The sequence below is a fragment of the Charadrius vociferus genome, unplaced genomic scaffold (genome assembly GCF_000708025.1).
Source record: "Charadrius vociferus isolate BGI_N301 unplaced genomic scaffold, ASM70802v2 scaffold779, whole genome shotgun sequence".
Classification (NCBI taxonomy): Eukaryota; Metazoa; Chordata; class Aves; order Charadriiformes; family Charadriidae; genus Charadrius; species Charadrius vociferus.
Window position 1 is genome coordinate 122,112 of NW_009650166.1, and position 22,491 is coordinate 144,602.

The 22,491-nt window shown below is 45.3% G+C and overlaps 1 protein-coding gene across 1 annotated transcript; it reads right to left on the reverse strand.

Annotated features, from left to right (window-relative positions):
- Positions 1 to 2,368: 2,368 nt before the first annotated feature.
- On the reverse strand, positions 2,369 to 12,639 carry WNT9B (wingless-type MMTV integration site family, member 9B). The gene is made up of 4 exons (XM_009892414.1): positions 12,605 to 12,639; positions 10,151 to 10,407; positions 4,071 to 4,336; positions 2,369 to 2,855 (listed from the first exon to the last, which is right to left on the reverse strand). The coding sequence occupies exons 1-4, from the start codon at positions 12,637 to 12,639 to the stop codon at positions 2,379 to 2,381; spliced, it is 1,035 nt and encodes a 344-aa protein (XP_009890716.1). The 3' UTR covers positions 2,369 to 2,378.
- Positions 12,640 to 22,491: the final 9,852 nt, after the last annotated feature.

The following is a 22,491-nucleotide window of genomic DNA, read 5'->3' on the forward strand; positions in this document are numbered from 1 at the left end:
CTTCCCCTCTCTTCCCACTGAGTCCCAGTCCCTGTTTAAATGAGAATGCTCCATGCAACGGATGGGATGATCCCCACAGAACCCTCCTGTGACATGGTGCTCCCTTCCTCTCCCATGCTGGACAAGCCAGGAGGTCAGTGGGGGAGGTGATTTGGAATCAATGGTGTAGAGCTAGTTCCTTTGTTGCTTCACCTATGATGCCCGTTCCCAACAATTTTAACTCATTGGGATGTTTTTTCATTGAGTGCTCAACGCTGAGACTCGTGGGAAGATTTCAACTCCAAAAAGATTAAAAGCAACATGTAAATAACAGTCTGCTCAATATTAATTTCTCCAGTATTTAGGCGGTAAAAAAAGAAAAAGGCCAATTAACCCAATTTTCAGTATTATGTCTGTCATAAGCACTTTAATTCAGTTCAAGTCAACTTGAGCCAGAAAAAGGATAAAAAGGAATAAGCCCATTAAAAGACCTGTAGCTAGCCAAAGGGAAGGCGTCGGTGGCCTCTAAACAGCCAGTTAATGGCTAGATCTGCTCTGAGACTGTTCTCTTCTGTTGTTTTATGAAACAGAAATCAAGAATAGTTGTGAAAAGCAAAGGGCAACAAGGTCAAGATAAAGAGTGTGCCTACACACTCATCACTGCAAAGTAATTATTCAAAGCGTATGTAAATGAACCGATGGGCTGCCTGACTTTTGCGCATCCACACTCAAGAGCTGGAGGACACCGGTGAGATCTCAGCGCTTGTTGGGAGAACTTAGTCACATCGAAAGCTTACCTAATTCAGCCCATCTGAACAACCCAAACCAACATCTTCACCCATTACATTGCCAATGAATTTTGATCTGAGCTTAATGATTTACGTATTCTTTTCAGCACCAGCCCATCTCCACACCAGCGTCCTGCTTGCTGGTTTATAGGCATTACTAAAACTGAGTAAATACAGCAGCTGTGTTATCTGAGGGGCTCTCCAGAGCTGCTCACAGTAACCGCTGCTGCAGGATTATCCACAAAGAGCCCTGGAGCGGGCGGATACAGTGCCAAGCACTGTGATACAGCTCAACACCCAGACATGGTGTGCTACACCCCTCTAGGTGCACTTGGTGGCCAGGTCAGGGACTGCCTCACTGCTGTTCCCAAGACTGCTCTCCAAGACACAACCAAAGACAAAAAAAAGAGGCTGTTTCTGTTGTGTCAACTAGAAAAACATGACTCAAAGTTAGGGGATCACAACTCTGTAATGGAGGGGGCTCTTTCCCCCCGGTCAGGTTCTCACATTAGATGCCTGCATTGTCTAGACATGTCTAACTTCTCAGTGCAGAGATTGTCACGCCTGACTTGCAAATTTTTTAAGATGTCCCAGTTCCTGTGGTTCCTAATTCCCCTTCAGAAACCCTACCTGTCGTTAGCACAGGGCAGAACTGTGGGATGTGACACACTTCGGGCACCAGGGCAAAGACATAAGACACACGTAAGACAAAAAGGCAATTGGAAGTTTGATTGGAGGGGAAAAAAAAAGAGATGAATAATTGGCACCATCACCCTGGATCCACCACCATAAAATAGCCCCCCGCAAGGCAGCAAGTTGCAGAGGGGTAACTTCACAGGCCACAGCTGAGTTCCTGTGAAACATGCACGGTAACAGAGGCAACTCCAGGTCTCCTGTGTACAGCAAAGTTAAAATGTGGTTAAAATGCACTTGGAGTCTAACGTCCAAACTATTGACCTGGGACATGATGGACATGAGGTCCATTTGTTTGTAAACTGGTATTTCTGAGGCACAATTCTAGCATCAAGATGAGACTACTCAACAGAGTGTCTTTGAGTTCAAAGCAGAAAGGATTCAACCAGCTCCCAGAGAACAGCACTGAAAATCCCCTGCTGCCGGAGTCATTTTGCCTTGGTGCAGGACCACGGCTGTCCCTGCTGCATCAGGATCCAGTCTCTGGTTAGTTGCCTCCCCGGTCCTTTAATTCTCTTCTCTCCAGGAACCAGGGCAGAAGCCCTCGGTATTTCAATGTCACCACCCCAGCGCATTTACATAAGTGCAAGTGAGGGCTGGAGGAGGGGGATATCCCTGCAGACGAGAGTACAAGTTTTAGCTCAAGAGAGGTATTTTTAACTGCTTCAGTGTTTCTGCTGTATCTAGATTACCCCCACTCTCTCCCTCCTCCCTGATCTGATACCTGACAAAACCTCTGGTTTTCACCCCTCGTACAGGGGCTCTCCCCAGATCAGAGCATCTCAGCATGGAGATAATAGGAGCACTGGACATTTTTGAGGCTTGCTTTTGCCCTCACCACACAGCAGAGAATCATGTCTCTCTCTCCCTACTGCTTTCTTGTACTCTAGGACTTGTCTTGACCCTCTAGCGCTGACTTTACTGCTTGCAGCTGTAGACCACCTCTTCCTGCATGCACTGTTGGCACTCAACATAGCAACACCACTGCACCTGACAGTGGCAAGAGAAGGTAACCAGCCGGCTCTGGGTGTTATAGCCTCGTCCACAGCACATGCTGTCACAATTGCCTTCCCGAGAGCAGGTCCTCCCAGCAGTTCCCAGGGAGTATTTGCTGGGACGACAAAAACTGGGGGAGTCTTCCACGTACACCAGGTCAGTAGAGCGAGGCGAAGCGGGGTGCTTGGGGGAATGGCTGTGTCTCTGTGGGCCAGCCAGCTCTGAGTGTCCCACTGCATCGTTGGTGGTGCTGAAGACCTTGATGGCATCATCGTAGCGCAGCTTCAGCAGTCGTCCGATCTCATGGAAAGGAGAAAGCTGCTTCCAGCATGTCCGGACAGCACATGAGCCGGAGACACCATGGCACTTGCATGTGGTTTTGAGACCGTTTTTCACAGCCTGATGAGGAAGAGAAGTGGTAGTCATTATCTGCAGGACCATGAGCCTAGTTCTGGATAGAGGTAATATCTCAGATTGCAGACAGCCTGGAAATACTTAGAATCATAGAATTGTTTAGGTTGGAAAAGACCTTTAAGATCATCGAGTCCAACCATTAACCCAACACTGCTAAGTACACCACTAAACCATGTCCCTCAGCACCACAGCTACTCATCTTTTAAATACCTCCGGGGATGGTGATTTTACCACTTCCCTGGGCAGCCTCTTCCAATGCTTGACAACCCTGCTGGTGAAGAAATTTTTCCTAATATCCATCCTAAACCTCCCATGGTGCAACTTTGTCCTATCACCTGTTACTTGGGAGAAGAGGTCAACCCCCCTCGCTACATCCTCCTTTCAGGGAGCTGTAGAGAGTGATAAAGTCTCCCCTCAGCCTCCTTTTCTCCAGCCTGAACAGCCCCAGTTCCCTACTTCCCAGTTTTATTGGTATTATTCCTATTGAGGAGAACTAAAAAAAAAACCAGAGGAATGGCTACAGAATTGACTGGTGAGCCAGAGAGCAGAAAGTCTGAATGAGGACAAATGGCTGAATACTGCATAAATTTTTACTAAGCCTATTTGGAATAGCAGGAGTAGTCAACCATGAAACTGAGTATCTCCAGCACAGTGGATTCCCTTTGGTATATTCAAATCAAGACATTGATAAGTCAGTAGCTGTGATATACAGGTCAAAATGCTTGATCTAATGGTCTCCCTGGCCCAAACTTGTGACACAACTAGGTCCATAGTAAATTGCAGGCAGACTCATAGTTGATCTCAAGTGTCAACCCTTAATCCACTTCACGTGTCACACCAGCTTGGAAGCTGTAACTGTTCTCAAAACTCCCTGTGGCCGTGGCATAACCCATGGAGTAATTCATCCCAGTGAGTTTTACAGCTGTTACCATACAGCATATTGCTGTCACTTGACCTCTGATACCGCCAGAGGACACAGGATGCTACTCTGCCACTCCAAACACACAGCTCCTCACACCATAGTTCAGACTTTCCAGGGAGCACTCAGTACCATAAGGTCCACAACACACTGGTAAACAGGTCTGGTTTGTGAGTAGGGGCAGTGAATACCCCTCTCACAAACAGCCTCAGCTGAGGATGGGTTAGAAGACTTGCATTGAGTCTTAACTTCTTTCTAGGCCTGCTGCTGCAGCTCCTCACCTTGATGCCAACATTGGTGTTGTGGATGTCCACCTTGGCCCGCAGGTCTTTGCCAATCCTCTTCTGACCTAAGAATTTTTTCAGGAACTTGGTGCTGTATTTGAGGTTGTCTCCACAAACACCCCATTGCCAGGCCTTGCGGTTCTCCAGGTCTGGGGAGTCATCACAGGTGCAGCGCTCCATGCGCCCAGCACTACACGCTCTGGCCAAGGAGTGGGTGAGAGCTGCAGAGGACACTGCATAGAGGAAGGCAGTTTCCTTAAAACCTGCACAGGAGAAGGATTAGGAGAGGGTAGGAGCAGGAAAGCCAAAATAAGGTCTTCATCCCCCTCACCTGCTCTCCTGACTGTCCATGAACTACAACCAAGTACAAAACTTAGTAATACAATGAGACAAAACTCTTCCATTACCTGCACACCGTTCCTAGCAGAGAATCTCAGTATCAGGTTTGAAGTAACCGGTGTAGTGACACCCCAGGCTCACCTGGTGGCTGTGACTGATTCAATATGGAGACAGGAGACCACTCATGAATCAAGGGATGGGTGGCAACAGCCAAACAGCCCTGGGAAAATGCTCAACTGCAAAAAGCAACAGTCATGAAACTCCATTTGTCCTCATCCTCACCACAGAGCTGATAGGTCTGAATAGAAGCCATCAACTGAAATCTCACTGTGGCTTAAAATCAGAAAATACTTGGTAGAGACTGAAAAAATATTTTAAAAATCTGATCTGTTATTTAAAAATGTTTTTCACTGGGACTGGGTTGGCACAGTAGTAACATTTCGTATGGAATGATCACATGTAGGTTGGATGGGAAAGGTTCCATGTTGAACAAAGTCTTGGGCAAGAAGGACAGCACAAATGGATTTTCTGACTTCTCTGTAAAGTATCTACTCCCAGTGACTGTGGTGATGCTTGCTGAAGCTATTCTCATTTCGAGAGCAGGCTTCCCAGCTAGGCTACATTCACCCTGCGGTATGTGACCATGACACACCATGACATTTTTAACCAGGAAAGAAAGTACAATGCCTGAATAGAAATTCAGTCTGAAGACACGGGATCAGATAGGAATGGGTATGTTGATATGGCACCCATGAATCCCCCCAGAAATTCCAGAAAACACCGATTGATACAAATCTGACCTAAACCCCAAAATATTTTGTTTTGATTACTTACCTCCTCTCCTACTTAATCCAGGGGGAAATCTTAGTATTTCCTCCAGAGTTTTTTTGCAGAAAACAAAACTATTAATGGGAAATTGCTTAACAAGTGCACAATTTAGGAAGTAGGGCAAGGAAGAGAAAGGCAGGTGCCTGAACAATAGCTTAGAGTGCAGGAATGGATAAGATTGGCCAAAATAGAAAATTTTCCGCTTATGAAAAATAGAGCACTTGCACATTGCATGGAAGGGAACACATTGAAGCAAACAAATATTCCACATTCAAAAATTCCAAATTTTCTTCCATATCAGAAGGAAACAAATCTGTTTCCCCAAAACATGGAAGAGAGAGAAAGAACCACAGAGACCTGATCTCATCTTGCAGTTAGCCCTGCTTTGAGAAGAGGTTGGAAAGGACCTCTAGAATTCATCCAGTCCAACCTCAAATCTTTCCATCATTCTGTTCCCTCAAAGAATTCCCATCCAGCTGTAATAATAGATCAGACAACTGACTGCCAAGATCTGGGTGAGGTCACCATAAATCTGACCAGAGAACATGACAAAGAGTTCTTCTGATAGCTATCAGTGAAAAGAATTGAAAATTGACTAATCATTAAGATAATGGAGAGGCTGCATTAGCAAATTGAAGGCAGACTTCATAGGAGCTCATTGGAATTCCAGAATTTTAGATGAAAGATCGAGCAACAGTATGGACGTGGATGAGAGAGTCAACAAAATGTGGAGGAAGTCAAGGGGATCAATCAACAAACTGCTTCCTACCTCATTATTTTAGTTGCTGTATCACTGGAACAAGTAACTTGAAACTAAACTCTCTGATTGATGACGCTCTAAAAGATCTCTCAGGGCATTGGAAGAATAATGAAAATATGACACCAAATCTATCAAAAGTTTTGGAAAAGCCGATATGGGACACAGTCAATACAGATTATGGATAGCAACATTTTCAAACAGTGGCTAACTCAAAAGAAGGGTAAAGAGAGGATAAGATACATTTGAGATCCTAAATCTGAAAAATAATTCCAGTAGCTCTCTCCAAATGCTTACCAGATTCCCAATATCCTATCTGACATACTGATACCAGAAGAGAGGAGAACATTTTCAAAACACTTTCCCATACCATATAAAGCTAGCAGTACCAGTCAGCTCCACATACCCTGCTAAATCTGACTTTGTGGAATACCACACTGCTTCTGCTATTTCTGACCAGTGATGGTTTGGTTTCTTCTGTGGCACTCCACGTAAGTGCTGGCCAGATTTCAACCCACTTGAAATCAGAGACCATTGCTTGTGGTCAGGCCACTGCAGACAGCAGTAACTGAAGATAACGAGCATACTTTCAAATCATCTCCTTCTTCTCCCCCCTCCCACTTCCTTTTATGGCAAAGGTTCAGGGTCACCAGGCTCCCAAATGCTTGTCTGAAAAGTCTAAGATGATTCCTTCTACTTTATCATAAGGCACTGATCACCATCCGTTTAATTGTTTAATTCACAAATCACAGAAGTAAAGGAAAAACTCCATGGTCCTTAAACCCTTGTGGAATAACAATGAGCAACAGAACAGCTGTTGAAGCTGGATTTTCAGTAGGACACAGCACAAATGAGCAGCAATCAGCTCCAACAAGCGTGGTTTGAGAAGATCTAAACAAAGGTTTTTCCACGTGTCCTGGTGATCCATCCTCCCACTATGTCAATGGAGCTCTTGTCACCACAGCCAGTGGAGCCTGAAACAGATGTCCAGGCTGTCAGGGTCTGGTTTAGGGGTGAGTCGCTCTCCTGACTCCATTGACTGTGTTGCTAGTGACTAAATTAATCTTAAACACTTGGTGCAAGGGGGAACATCTAAATGCAGATATCTTTGCTGGGCAGTAGTCAGTTTGGTTGCAAACATCCAGCACAGAGTTGAATTTCAAGATGTTGAAGCAAGCCAGCTCCCCCTGGTAGGTCCTTGCACATGTCCAAGTCTTCCCCTGAGCTCTCTGGAATTATTTCTTAGCTCAGCAGCCTATAAATACAGAAAGACGTTTGCTGCAATGGCAAGACACTGTTCTGTGGTGTGGTGTGTTCTAGACCACAAAGAAAACTATAATAGGAGGAGTTTAGCCATGGGGTGATTCTGCCAAAGGAAAGATGCTCAGGGTCAAAGATTTTTCAACACTACAATAAAGATAGTGGGAGCACTTCAGAGCAAGTGGAAGACACATCTCTTGGGGGGTGGGGGGGGTTCGGGGGAACCACAAACAAAGAAAAAAGAGCAGACCAGAAAGCTATAGTATTGTAGAAAGATTTAGGATGGAAGAACTTCTCAAGGTCTTTAGTACAAGAGCCCCTCAAAGCAGGGCTCACTCCAATGGCAGATAAAGTTGCTCAGGGCTCTGTCCAACTGAGTTCTTAAAATCTCCAGTGATGGAATTTCTACATCTCTGAGCCACTGCTCCTGTGCTGTACCGCTCCTAGATTCCTCATTACATCAATGAAACCACTGCTTGAAGGTCAAAGAGTCTGACCAACATGAAATGGACTGATGGAGGGAAGGATTGTAGAGTGCTCATTTCTCAAGAAGGATTTTTCTGAGTGGCTGGATCTGAGCTGTCTTTGCTATAGATATTTATTTTCCCCAAATCACCATGTTGTTTGAGTTGAAATACGGTTCACCTGACCTCCAGTGCAATTGACCGCCTCTAAGGCACACTGCGGAAACCAAAGGATCATCATTGCTTTGCAAACTTTTTTATAAAGACAACAACTGACACTGTGCAACCAGGTGGCTTGAAATGTCTGTCCAGAATACTTTTAAATCTACCTGGTTTTGTGGATTTTTTAAGAAATGGAGACGGGATGCAGAAGGATTTTGCATGGATCAGTGAATAGTAATAGCCTCCATCAGTGACTGCAATAGTCATAGAAAGATTGTAGGTTATGCAAAAGGAGTTTCCCAGTTGAGTGTCAATGTAAAAGAACAAATGGTGCAGACTGTGAAAATAAATCTGGCATTCCAAAAGCCAGAAAGCCCTTGGCATTTTTTTTTTTTTTTTTTTTTTACTAACTAAAAGTATTCAGATACAGGAAAAAAGATGGTGGCATCTGTAGAAGTGGGAACAGCATAGGTGATCCAAATCAGTCATAGCGTTTTTTCAGTTGTCACTGCAAATTAAGTGTGGGTTTCCAGCTATTACGAAAATGAACTCTCTCACTGGGACATGATCTTTTTTCCCCTCTTGCACTCATAAGATCATTAAAGACCAATAAAAAGTGTGTGTTTTTCTTTACCGTTTCGCTAGGACCATGGCGATACCAAATGACTTAATCGTTTCTAAAACTCTTCATCGTTACTGGGGTGAAAGGAGCATAGTCCATTATCTGACCAACAATTTCCAATGCAGCAACAAAACAGTAGTAGGAATATGTGAGAAACAGATCAAAAATGGCAGCTGAAAGTGTTCCTGTTCTTTGTGAAAGGAACTAACCTATTTGCAAGTAAAAGGAAAATGTGAACTAGCAATTGCTTCCAGCCAACTATCCTCTCATATAGGAGATGTATATAGCATACTTTTCTGTATTAAATCATCATTTGATCCTTAAGATTGTGTAATAAAAGTTTTCAAGCACTTATCCTCATCTGCCAAAACAGGTTTTAAATTACAGGTGATATTTTATTTTGTCAGTCAGGAGTCCATGGAAATGTTGAGGCATGCCACCACGAGATAATTAAATGTTCTCCAGCTATTTGAAGATGAGGATTATTCAATTGTCATTTTCAAGTTCTTTGAGGTTGATGAAGGTACAGATGTCAGAAAGTCACAAAAAATGATCACAAACAGCTTCTTCCACAGTACGCTAAAAAATTCACAGTAAAGCCTTGCAATGAAGTAAATCTGGTCTTGTATGTGCTCATTTACTAAAATATTAACTTAAGTTTTACTTTAATAAAATTTGATAAATTTAAATGGAAATGTTAAAAAGTTTCAATACCAATGCTAATTAAAATTAACATTTTTATTTCATCAAAGTTAATATTGGCTTATTCAGTCCCTTTTTTTTAAGACATTACCTTACTAAACATGATAAAAGGACTGAAATTCAATAATACTGAAGACTGAAACTTAGTAAATGCTACTAAACTGAAACTCAGTATCAGGCTGGTCAGGCATTTTTTGGATGAGGACAGGTTCGGCAGAGTATATGTGCATGCTCTGAGAGCTTTTATTAAGAAATAGTTTCAAGGTTTATTCTATTTTTCTCAAGCTCTTATAATTTAAAGGATTTATTATGCTCCTTCCTACCTCAAATACAGAACTCGGAGGACATTTTCTTCCTCTAAAGCCTTCTGTGAAACAGAAGCCCGTGGCTCTTCTGCCCACTCTGTGTGAACTTCTGCAGAAACTCCAAATATATGTGGAAGGGTCTGAGGAGATACCTGTAAACCTGCACTGAAATGACTCAAGGCTGATAAACAGCTTTTTCAAACAGTATATTAGGATTAAACTCTGTATCTGAGAGCAACGGAGATTTACATATGAAAATATCTGAAGAGCTAAAAAGAGTGTTGTCTTAAAATGTCCCTTGATATAAAGCACTGACCCTCATTTTTCACAGCATCACCCCTGATTAAGAGCCAAGGAAGACAGTCAGTCTAGGAAACTCTGGTCTCGGACAAAAATCCACAAGTGGAGGGTGTGAACTTCCTTCTACTTTTCAATCCATGACAAACTGCACATAAAAGATGAGGAAAATGTATATTTTGTGGCAAAAAAAAAAAATTGCACAGGTCTCATTCCGGGGCAAAAGAGATGATCTCTGCACTCCCTGGTCACCACACCACTTTGCTTAATTTGAGATCCATATTCCAGGGGCTACAGCACCGAGTGAGGTTTGATACTGCAAACAAAAGACTACCTTGTACCTCGCTTCAGCAGGCTGGTCCGTCCTTCCAGGCTGCAGTTCCAGCGCTCGCTGCGGAACTGGTACTGGCACTCCATGATCCCAAGGCGGATGGCATCCCGCAAGGTCTCGGCCAGGCCAGGCTCCCGCCGGCAAAGCCTCTTCTGCTTGCGGGACAGCTTCAGCAGGTCGCACTGCTTCACGTGGACCTTCCCCTGGGCAGAGTTGGTGGAGGGTCCCAGGGATGGGAAGTGGGTCAGGGCTTCTTTCCCGGTCAAGCTGAAAGCAAGCAGAAAAAAACAGTGAGTTGTGGAAGATGGCAGTCGTGGAAGAGCAAAGATCAGAGGGAAGGATATCCAGAAAGCTGCTGGTCAGGGCACTTTACCAGCTCAGAAGATTAATCAATACAGATTGATTAGATCTAGTATCCCGTGTCCACCAAGGCAAAGTAGCAGACTAACGCTGTGGGGAGAAAGAAGAAACGCGTGTGTGTTGTCACCACCAACCTGGGGCGGGAGGTTTTCTCGACTCCATGAGGAGTTCATATTTACACCCCTGCAGTTTTGTCTCCTTCGCAGAACATTCACTGTCACATATAGAGATTTGTTTTACTCAGTGGTGCTGCGGGTCACTGCATGTCCCAGCTCTGTGCTAACTCCATCAAGCATTAACCACCCCTTCCAGGGGTTTGTGTGGTGCCACAGCACTAGACATTGCTAGGAAAGATCCATAAGGAGACATGATCAATGACCACCCTTCTCGAGCAAGCACGACTTTTGCTGGAAAACAGTTTCTTGCTGAAAAAATAAAGGAAAAGTCAACTAAAAATGTACTGCCAAATGCAATGTGTCTATATGTGACTCAGCTGAAAAATGGCACAAATTTTTGAGACAAATGGTTTCACATTTCACAGCAAGACAATATTTTTCTTGCAAAAGTTATCTCCCGTAATATCTTCAGGATGCTTGAAAACACACAGAAATCATTTTACATTGATGCAAGATTTGAAGGCTGTAAACAAACTGGGAGGAGTCATGTCTTTGCACAACCCTCATCAGGAGCGCCACTCCTGATTGCCAAACAGGTAGGAATCACAGAGTGCATCGACCCCCCCACCCCGAAAAATACCAAAACCAGACAGATAAATGGAAACCTCCTGAACCTTTACATCTGGACACATCTCAGCCCCAATATTAACATTTGCAGACTACGCCTGCCCTCCCCCAAACCCCGTGGTTTTCTTTGCAAGTCATTCAACATGGACAAATGGCTGAGCCAGTTGGGTCTTGTTCCTCTCCCCCAGTCAGGCAGACTGGGCTGTGCTGCTCCACCAAGGGAGCGTGGGAGTCAGACGAGCAAAGCTGGACAGGGAGGGATGCAAGCAGGAGCAATCTCTGAAGCACGTCTACAGGAGAAGACTATCTGGCTGCTGACACCCCCCCCAACCAGTGGCGCAGCAACTCTCCATCATCTTCCCTGCACAGCTCAGCGCTTGAGCAAACCGAGCCGGATGGAGATGGGGACCAGTGAGGAGGTTGGTACAAAGGCAAAGAAGCAATTCCTCACAGCAGTGAGATTCTTCCCCTCTGCACCATTATCGGGTTCCTGGTAAAAGCATGGACCTTCCCCAGCTCACTCAATTGCCTGACCAGGGCTGGTCATGTTCCAAGTGTGTGTTTCCGCACAGCAAATGCCAGGCTGCGCCGGCAGAGAGAGAGAAGAGGAACGCCTGTGTCAGTGAACATGACAATTGTCCACGTTGTCCACCAAACTCCAGAGTACAAGTAAAGAATTTTGACCGACGGAGGCGACCAAACTGAAAACCTCCCTGGCTCCACAAAAGACAGACATTCCTAACACTCAACATTCCTAACACTCAACGTTCAAGTAAGACCATACTCTCATAAGGGATATAATCTCCATTATGGAGGATGCAAGTCAAGCACTGCAGCTGCAATTTTAGTCCTCCGTGTACTTCATAGGCATCTATTTCAGAGCTAGCCATCTGGATCTTTCTGTAGTCAATCCAGTCTACCCAGGCATGGGAGTTACAGCACAAAGCAGCCCATCTAACCCCACAGCACTTCTGCATTCTCACAGTAGCCTACAACCTCCAGATGCACTCACACGTCTGTAATTAGGCACAAGTGTGATTAACTAGCACACGGCAACCACCCAGAGACCTGCACACTAACCAAGAACCAAGGAATCACTGTGAATCACACAGCAAGTATTAAACCTTAGGAATCAAGTGAGTGAGAACAATCTCTTAATCCCATTGTCACTGCTGAACTGGGGGACAGAAACATGAGATGTTCCAGTGAGAGCCAAGAGAGAAACAGGAAATACTGGGAGCAAAAACAGATATTCGGGGTCAGGTTCAGCCCAAGAAACTGGAATTAACACAGCCCAATGAGCTTCAGAGAGCAATTCAGACTGCACGGTTCAAAGTCCTATCTGGCACCAAGCACTGTACAGAGAGGGCAGCAGCAGCTGGTGCACAAGGGACATGGCCGTCCTGAGCTGGAGGAACTGTGGTGAGGGACACAAGATCAACTCAAGTGAGTGAGACCAGCACATCATGAGCACGACTGACTCACTGCGATGCTTAAAAACTGACACACATGTTCGTTGGAGTTGTATTTCTCTGAGTGCATAAGCACATGCTTTGCACAAGCTCTGAAGCTCAAGAAGATCAAGATAATGCCAACTCCAGCATGGGCAGGGAGAGGCTTAGATGTCAACAAAAGTGTGACTTCTTAGGGATGTTCAGACTGTTACCTAACTCACTGGGACAATGCTGGGTTCAGGAAGAGGTGTTGCTATTACATCAGTTGGGGGAGGAGCAACACTCATCCAGAGAGTCAGAGACCTGGACATTGCTTGGTAGTGGGGTTCCAGCACTCACATCCCAGGAAAGTGCACTCATCAACAAGTTAAATGTGAGATGTGGTTATTCTCCATTTGCTGTGCTGTATCTGCGCTCCGATGCAGCAAAGCTTCCCAAGTTCACAGCACAGAGAGAAAAAATAAGGAAAAGGGAACTGACACTGGAAGGAAGAGTTTAAGAGCCTCATACAACAGCGCTGGAATTGCCCACTGCTGGAAAGCCACATATGCAATTTTACTAAACTCCTGTATACCAAACTACTGATTGTCCACATACCAACAGAACTACCACCCATGCCAAGCATCCTAACTCCCCCAAATCCCTTCTCAGAACAAAGACAGCTCCTCTCCTGCCAGGCTCCATCCTCATTTAGTGTCCTCCATCCCAGCTAAACCAGCATTCATCCCTTGTCAGATGTTTTTGAGACAGCAGTAGTACCTTCACCGACTGTTTAGACTACTCATCTCCTTCCTATGAAAGATGTGATCAGCTCTCAGCCCTTCCTTTTCACTGGGGCTTCAGAAGCAGCAGGAGCTCTAGTATAGAGGCTTGCTGGCCCCGTTTCCAAAAGAGTCCAATAGTATGACCTCAACTGGGGATAAAACAGAGAATTGCAAGATAACTGCTCGCTTTTGTTCTTGTCATTATACATGCTCACCCCAAGGGGATAGGATATTGGCCTAAAATCCATGAATCCCTCTCACGGGGAAAAGATATAGTAGATAATGCTTTAGTCTAGTGGTAAACAGCAAAGCAAGACCCATAGGATGAGAGGTCAAGTCAGAAGTTCAGACCTTAAGCAGACACAATTTAACTAAGGTCTATTGAGCTCTCCCAGGTTTGTCAGGGGCTTTGATGCATTTCCTCAAGTAGCAACTGTGAAGTCAAGACTGCGTGCTCGGAGCAGCCCTGAGCAGGACCTGGGCGTGCTGATTGACCAGAAGCTCAGCATGAGCCAGCAATGTGCGATCGCAGCCCCGAAGGCCAACCGTACCCTGGGCTGCATCACAAGAAGTGTGGCCAGCAGGGTGAGGGAGGTGATTCTGCCCCTCTACTCCACTCTCATGAGACCCCACCTGGAGTACTGCATCCAGCTCTGGAGTCCCCAACATAAGAAAGACATGGACCTGCTGGAGCGTGTCCAGAGGAGAGCCACGAGGATGATGCGAGGGCTGGAGCACCTCTCCTCTGAGGAGAGGCTGAGAGAGTTGGGGCTGTTCAGCCTGGAGAAGAGAAGGCTCCGGGGAGATCTTATTGCCGCCTTCCAGTACCTAAAGGGGCTCCAGGAGAGCTGGAGAAGGACTTTTTACTAGGGCATGGAGTGACAGGACGAGGGGGAATGGCTTTAAACTGGAAGAGGGCAGGTTTAGATTAAACATTAGGAAGAAGTTTTTCCCTGTGAGGGTGGTGAGGCACTGGCACAGGTTGCCCAGAGAGGCTGTTGAGGCCCCATCCCTGGAGGTGTTCAAGGCCAGGCTGGACGTGGCGTTGGGCAACCTGGGCTGGTGGGAGGTGTCCCTGCCCATGGCAGGGGGGTTGGAACTTGATGAGCTTCAAGGTCCCTTCCAACCTAAACCATTCTGTGATCCTATGATTCTGCAGCTCAGTGGATGTCAAAATATTCACATCAGAGTGCTGACTCAGGAAGGAAAATGTGGTGCAAAAGATATTGCTTAAAGCTGCATGAGTGTAAAAGAGAGAAAAGCTGGCAAAGGGATCTTCAAATTTTTGTAAGAGATGTGATGATGATTTACACAGCACAGGAGACAGCTGTACTGGGAAAGTTGTTAAGAAACTCTAAGAACAGAGTAGAAATAGTGGGCATCAGTTAAATACAGAACTGTGGAGAAGAGTCAACACAGCTTCCACAAAAATTAGCCGTGCCTCATAAACCTACTAGAGGTCTTTGAAGGAGTCATTGAACAGAAAGACCAAGGGTAAGCCAGATGGCACAGTCTACTTGGACTTGTAAAGTTGGCATTTTCCAAAATAGGTTGTGTATGAAGACAAATAGATAGACTATCTTCCACAATTTCCACTAGGAGAAAAAGGAATACTAGGAGAACACAGGGTTCCAAAGTAATGATTGATCTGCAAGTGAGCAGAGAAAGATTATTCCTACCTCTAATATACATGAACAAGGGGGAATTACATTACCTTATTAATTGATAGACTAAAAATAGACTACATGTGGTACAGAGGCAGTAGTTAAACTTGCAGCCCTTCTCAATGCAGGACACTAGGGATGTTCAAGTATACATGTACTCACAAAACCATGAAAGAAAAAATCATAAGGAACCATTAAACACAAAGATACTTTGTCACAGGAAATTCTTGAGGCGCAGACTGTCAGGGTATTCTGAGGCAATATCACTCTCTGTTATCCTATTCCTTTTTATGCTTTTGCCTTTGTGCTCATTATTACCCAGAGTTGAAACCTGGTTGTGAAGTTACATGAGCCTTTGGTCTGACCCAAGACAGGTGTTCCTACAGTCTTGGACAGGGATTATCTCAAGGATGTCTTATGACTCACCAGTGGCCAATGAGATTTGGGAGAAGGTGGTATTGCCATTCTCCGGACCCTGAAGGATGATGGATGTTAATATTTGTGGCAAACTCAAACAAGATAATGATAGGCACCATAAAAACAACTTTTGAAGAATTTGATTCCATTTTCAGAGCAATTGCAATAGCACACAACAAATACAGTCTGGGATCACACACAGAGCAAAGATACCAAGTCTAATTCATCTTGTACACTGTGCAAAGCAAAAGCTTCAAAGTGTTCAAGGTTGGACGGGGCTTGGGAGCAACCTGGTCTAGTGGGAGGTGTCCCTGCCCATGGCAGGGGGTTGGAACTGGGTATCTTTAAGGTCCCTTCCAACCCAAACCATTCTTGATTCTATTCCATGAAAAACATTTTCTAAAATTGGATCCAGCAATACTTTAAATTCTGACAGAGGTAATACAGCATTCTAAACAAATAGCTGTTTGACTGGGCAAACTTACTCAAGACTTCTTTTTTATTATTTGTGAGTATCTAAAGTTGCAACACACAAAGTAACTTGGTTTTCCTCTGGAGAATGAAAATAACCCCATCGAAATAATGCATTGAAAAGTAAACAAAATAAGCAGTAAATTGTTTAATCTAAGACATGTGACTAAAGCTACCTGGAATATACCTCTCTGTGAAAGTCTCCCTGATGCAAATTATCACACTCGTTACCTACGACATGTGACTGTCGGCATGCAAAAATTATATCGGTGTGCTTGGAGGCTCCTACAGAGATCGGGATTCACTGTGCAAGATTGGTGCGCAGACACAACTCTCCAAACTAGTGCCTCACATAACTTTAAATTTAGAGAAGTCGGCAGAGAAATTAAAGGAGTTGCCCAAGGTCGTGCAGTTGAGCAGTGGCACAGCTGGGAGAAGAAGCCACTCTCAGAGTCGTAACAGGCACAGCGAAGACTACCCGTATGAGTGGAGACTTGCAGGCTCTGACTATTAACTATAACTGCGTTTTATTAGGGTAAAACTAACATGGGATCAGATCAAGATCACAGTACGGGAACATTCTTACAAGATTAAATATAAAATATGCAGATATTTGCAGTTAGGCAAACTGCACATCGTTTTTAGATGATTTAGAGTTTATTATCTACAGATCATATGGCAAAAAAAAAAGTAAACTCTTTGAATTAATGCACACCTGCTAGCAATCTGAAAGAACAATAAGGATCTCAAACTTTTATTTCTCTCTACTTTTCTGTCTAAGCACTTTGCTAAATTCATCTATTTCCTTTAATCTCCTTCCAGCCACATTCCAGCTGCTTAAGAGACTTTTAATGAGAGCCTGTTCCTGTGCAATGCCCAATGTCCTCTGGATCTGAAAGGTCTTAAAACCCCCTAAAAATATGCCTTTTTTACCTCTCCCAAGTAAGAAGAAAAATCAAAGGGAGCCACAACAGCACTCCATATCTGATTTCACAGGCCTTTCATGTTCCACCGAACTATCTACACCCCACAGATAGCTGCAACAAGCATTTGGAAAGGCTGTGAGAATACGGGACAATGACAGATCAAATCAAGGCCACCACAGTGCACAGTGGGTCCTCGGCTCTCCACACTCCCTCACAACTCAGTGGATCCGATTTTTAAGCCTTTCAGAAGCAACAATATTTAATCCTCAGCACTTGTCCCTGGACAAATGGATGGCCACCAGCAGTGTTGCACTGTCTTGACTAAACGGGATGGTCTCCCATGCTTCGTACCACGCGGTCTACAGAGGTGGCAGAAATCGCCAAAGCAGCATCTCGGGATAAACTATTGATCTCAAAGGTTTTGGTTTTTTTCACCTTTTTCCATCCTAGATGTCATTTCAGACCCTCTGGCAAGTGTTTTTATACCTGTTATCCTCCGTGTCAAGCTTTCTGCTCCTCACAAAGAGAAACAGCTTAAATTAAAGACTCAAGTGAGGTTTAAGGGAGGTTATGAGTTGGAATCCTTGGAAATGGGCTTTTCTGCTTGCTGCAAACCCTTTTTGAGAACAGCAACAGCTGTGTCCAGATACAGACTCATTTTTTAAAAAGAATTCTCCACAGAGAACAGCATATAAAAATCTTACTTCAGAAGAGCTGTCTGTTTGGGGATGAGAGGTACATGAGGATGTAGCTGGGAACCGTTGCAATTAGTGCCTATGCACCGGTTGATTTGGGTCACTCTAACTGCACTGGGTTCTTCGCCCTTATTTGCTCCGGGCTCCCACAGTCTGGCCATACATGGTTTAAATCCTTCCACCTCTCAGCTCAATCACATGAAATATCTCCATGTGGCTCTTGATCTCAGGGGCAGTGCGCTCCCTCCGGCCCAGGCCAGCAGTCCGCTCAGTCATCACATGGGAGCTCAGATTTTCAATCTAACTCAGGACTGGCCACATTCCCTGGAGTGTTCCCTACAGGAAACGCTCAACACCCCGTGGGAAGGTTTTTTAGAAAATGTGATAACCTGAGATAGTGACTAAAGGGAATCTGGGAAACAAAGACAATCAAAGAGCATCCGTGAAAAGCCCTTACCTAGTCAACACATCTGTAGTCCCACATCATCTCTGCTGTGGCAATCACTACAGACTCCACCAGCTGAAAGTTGCCTTTACTCTCCATTTCCGCTCTCTTTCTGCCAATATACTCTTAAATACTGCCAATATACTCTTAAATGTCCCAGTATTCTGTGTGACTGACAATGCAAAAAAAAGATGCCATAATAAACCCTCCTGATATACTGTACTTTGATGAATGATTACACAGCCGGTAAGTGATACGGGCACTTAATTTGTCGGCTCAATAGGAAGAGAAACATCTTCAGAAATCTTCCCAGGAGCGCTCAGAACTGGACACCAGAGTCTCTATTTGTAGCAGATTTGGTCCATTAGATTTATCAGGGAAAGGCCGCAATAAAAATGTTCCCAAACTCAGCACTGGTGAGGCCCCACCTCAAATACTGTGTTCAGTTTTGGGCCCCTCACAACAAGAAGGACATAGAGGTGTTGGAGTGTGTCCAGAGAAGGGCAACGGAGCTGTGAGGGGTCTGGAGCACACGTCTGGTGAGGAGCGGCTGAGGGCCCTGGGGGTGTTGAGGCTGGAGAAGAGGAGGCTGAGGGGAGACCTTCTCGCTCTCTACAGCTGCCTGACAGGAGGGTGTAATGAGGGGGGGTCGGGCTGTGCTCCCAAGTAAGAAATGAAAAGACAAGAGGAAATGGCCTCAAGTTGCCCCAGGGGAGGGTTAGGATGGAGATTAGGAAAAATGTCTTCACAGAAAGGGTTGTCAAGCATTGGCACAGGCTGCCCAGGGCAGTGGTGGAGTCGCCATTCCTGGAGGGATTTAACAGAGGGGCAGAGGTGGTGCTGAGGGACATGGTTTGGTGGGCGTTTGGGCAGTGTTGGGTTGATGGCTGGACTCGATCATCTTCAAGGTCTCTTCCAACCCAGACGATTCTATGATTCTATGATAAGAAAACATAGGAATGTAGGTAACTGAAATAACTAGGTGAAAAACAAAGCTTACTTGACATCTCTAGAAAGACAGGTACTCATATTTACATTAAGATGTCATTTGACATTTTATGCTATTTTCAAAACCGCAAGCCCAAGATTCAATAGACCTGCAAGTCCCACGTTGTTTTTACTCTCTAAGGGCCCCCAAAAAATTCTTCCATCATAAAACGAACAGCATTTGTACCACTGACTTTGATGGGAGCAGAACTAGCAGTACCTCCATAGGACAGGGGTAGGCTGAATTAAGAGGAGCTGCGAATCAAGACAGCACATCATGTGAAATTGCAGGAAGCCTGGCGCCTCGGTACCTACCACAGGTATTTCAGGACGAGTTATAAAGAAACGCTCCAGCAGATCCATCTGCCCACAGAGCACAGGCCAAACTGGCCCATGAATGAGACATGTTGCAGCCTGCTCCTTGGAGGTCTCCCCAGAAGAAGGCTTTAATCAAGTTTGTTGCCTACGCAACAACATCCTACCTGAGGTGGGTTTCTTCTGAATTCTGCCCTGACCTAACTCTAGGAAGGAGGCAATTACTGCCCCCTTTGCCCCTGTGAGGAGCTCTTTGCCCTCCAGCACATCCTAAACTACTTTTCACCTTTTGAAACACAGCCCCTTAAGAAGGCAACAGGAGGCTGAGAGCTTTTAGTGAGGTCTAGAGAGAGACTCCCACCCACCCGAGGATTTGCACACCCTCAAAGAAAAAGCATGGCTAAGACAAGGAGAGAACACCTTATAGGAGGCTGCAGCATGGGGGAAGATTGAAGCAAAGGTCAAAACAAAACAAGCACAAAGGAAATGAGGAGGTGTACGCTGTCTATATGTACGGGAGACGGCCACTCCTGGATTCCTGCATCTAATGAGCCAGGCAAGCCCAACACAACCTGATCAGCAGCCGCACCGCGTTTCACGCAGAGCTTATTTTCTCCTTCTTTCTTAAAAGTAATTTGCCCCTCTGCGGACCCAGCACTGGCAGCTGAAAGCCTGTTCAAACGTAGCCAAGGCACTGACACCAGAGAGCCAAACAACCCCAGATTCTGGGAATGTGGTCTCCTGAGATCTGTCCACAGCTGCCGTTATTCTACGATTCTGTGATCATTTCTCCATTGTAAGGCTGTGTTCACCCTGGCAAGACTTCATTTTGTATATTTACAGGTGATCTTCACCTTTCCTGGGCCCTTGGACTATTTTGGGGGGACTACTCACTACACTTCTTGCCTTACCTTTGTCCTGATGGAATCAAACTTGGTATTTCCTTCACTGCTGTTCAAAACAGCAATACTTCACCTTTGCCAAATCCACTGTACACAACAGAAAGAGCTCTGGACCTCTCTCTGCAGACAGCCACCCAAAAGCCTCTTTCACCTTTTATTACATCTTTGCAAGGTTTTCTCAATTAAGTGTTTGGAAAGCCGAATCTAGCTCATGTGCCTATGTCTCTCTCAGTCAGCAAAGCGTAGAGGTAGAACCAGGGTCTAAGGGGCCCTCCCATTCAGTAGTAGTTTGGATGTGAGATTATTTTTCTCCCAAGCTGAGCCATATGAGGCATTCACATCAGGAGTTCTAAAATATTCAAGTTCCCTTCTAGTTTATGGACTCCAATCTGTGTTTGAAAGCACCCCGTGTATTGCATTATTAATCACCACCAAACACTCCCTGAGTTCTTAGACTTCAGATTCCTTCTTGTATTCCTTCTTGTGGTTTTTAAATTAAGAATACCTTATAGCCCCTTCCAAACCCTAAAGGGGCTACAGGAAAGCGGGGGGGGGGACTCTTGATCAGGGAGGGGAGCCATGGGACATGGGGTATTGGCTTTAAACTAAAAGAGGGAAGATTTAGATGAGAGATGAGGAAGAAATTCTTGACTGTGAGGGTGGTGAGGCAGTGGACCAGGTTGCCCCGAGAAGCTGTGGCTGCCCCATCCCTGGAGGTGTTCAAGGCCAGGTTGGACAGGGCTTGGAGCAACCAGGGCTGGTGGGAGGTGTCCCTGCACAGGGCAGGGGGGTGGAACTCTATGATCTTGAAGGTCCCTTCCAACCCAAACCATTCTGTGATTCTATGAATACACAGGACACACCTGCTTTAACCAGCCCAAGGAAAAAAACATTAAAAAGTGAAACTACAGCCTCAGCTCCTAAGCTAGGCATTGTCAAAAGGCAGCACATCCAGATTTCGCATGCCCAGAAAGCAGCTCATTCCGAACAGATCATTGTCACAAAATGAAGAATCACTTAGGTTGCTTTAATAACAGAGCAATAGCCAGTAACTGCTTTGTATCGGTTATCCAAAAGGGAAGCACAAGTTTACTCATGTGCTCATGCCCCTCTACCTGGAAAGCCACTCACTGCAACCCAACTCCTTTATAGGAGTCATTTATATATAAATATATATATATATATAGTTATTTTTATATATATGCTATGAATGACGAAGAAAGGTGGAGTCCTCCCCTGCCAGCAGGAGCTTAGAGATGAGTTAGGCTAAATGACACAATTAATAAACTTCAAATCCAGCTATTTTAAGGAAGCTTCCCAACAGAAATGAAATAGCAAGCATTGTCCTAGGTAAGCAGTGCCAAGCTGCTACATTGCAGGCAAATGTAGGAAGAAGCATCTGGCATGTGATGGGAGGATCGGTAGAGAGGGACCAAGACCCTCCACAAGTGGAAGTCAGCACAGATCTGCCCCGAGTGTTAACAATCACTCACAGCAGTGCCTGAATGTATTAACGTTTATGCCCCTCCTGCTGCACACACTGTGATATGAACTATCAGCTCTGGTTATGGTAAGAGAGTCTAAAAAACCTGTCTGAGAAGCAGCTTACTTAGAAAACAAAACAAAACAAAATAAAATAAAACAAAATTAAATGAAACAAAGCAAAATAAAACAAAACACTTCTTCACAGGAAATTCTGCACCGATCTAACCTGCTAAAAACCCATCTTCGCCTTTCACCCAAGAAAACTATTATGTGATGGGAGGACACGCACCCAGGGACAATCGCACCCGTGTGACCCCACGCAGTGTCCCGGGCTGGAGCATCAGCTCTGCCTCTCCGCACCCCAGCCCACCCTCCCTCCCTGCATCCCCTTCCCCCCCTGCTGAGCCCTGGCTCCCTCTGCCAGCCCCCTCCTCTCACTTTCTTCCCTCCAGGGATGCAGCCTGGAGAGAGGTAGCAAAACCATTATCTGGGGCTAATTTCACATACTGAACAGAAGCGGAGCAGAGTTCGAGGAGTGTAAGAAAGCCGCTTTTTCTCCCCACTGCTCCCAGCAAAAAGCATCTCCCACTCCCTTTCTCTGTCCCATTCTTGCGCGCAGGGATGCTCCGTCCCCCCGTCCCCTCTCTCCGGGGTGCCCGGGAGCACGGCGGGGCTCCTGCCCTCTTCTCCCACCCCTCCGCCCCACAACGCCCCGACGGTGGC

Bases quoted from the DNA above. Each gene is read 5' to 3' on its own strand.
- WNT9B (XM_009892414.1), bottom strand. From the start codon at position 12,639: ATGTCCCTTGTGCACCAGCTGCTGCTGCCCTCTCT. The intron at 10,408-12,604 runs GTACAGTGCTTG...GCTTGCTTTCAG, and splicing joins CAGCTGCTGCTGCCCTCTCT to CTTGACCGGGAAAGAAGCCC. The intron at 4,337-10,150 runs GTACAAGGTAGT...TCTCCTGTGCAG, and splicing joins GACCAGCCTGCTGAAGCGAG to GTTTTAAGGAAACTGCCTTC.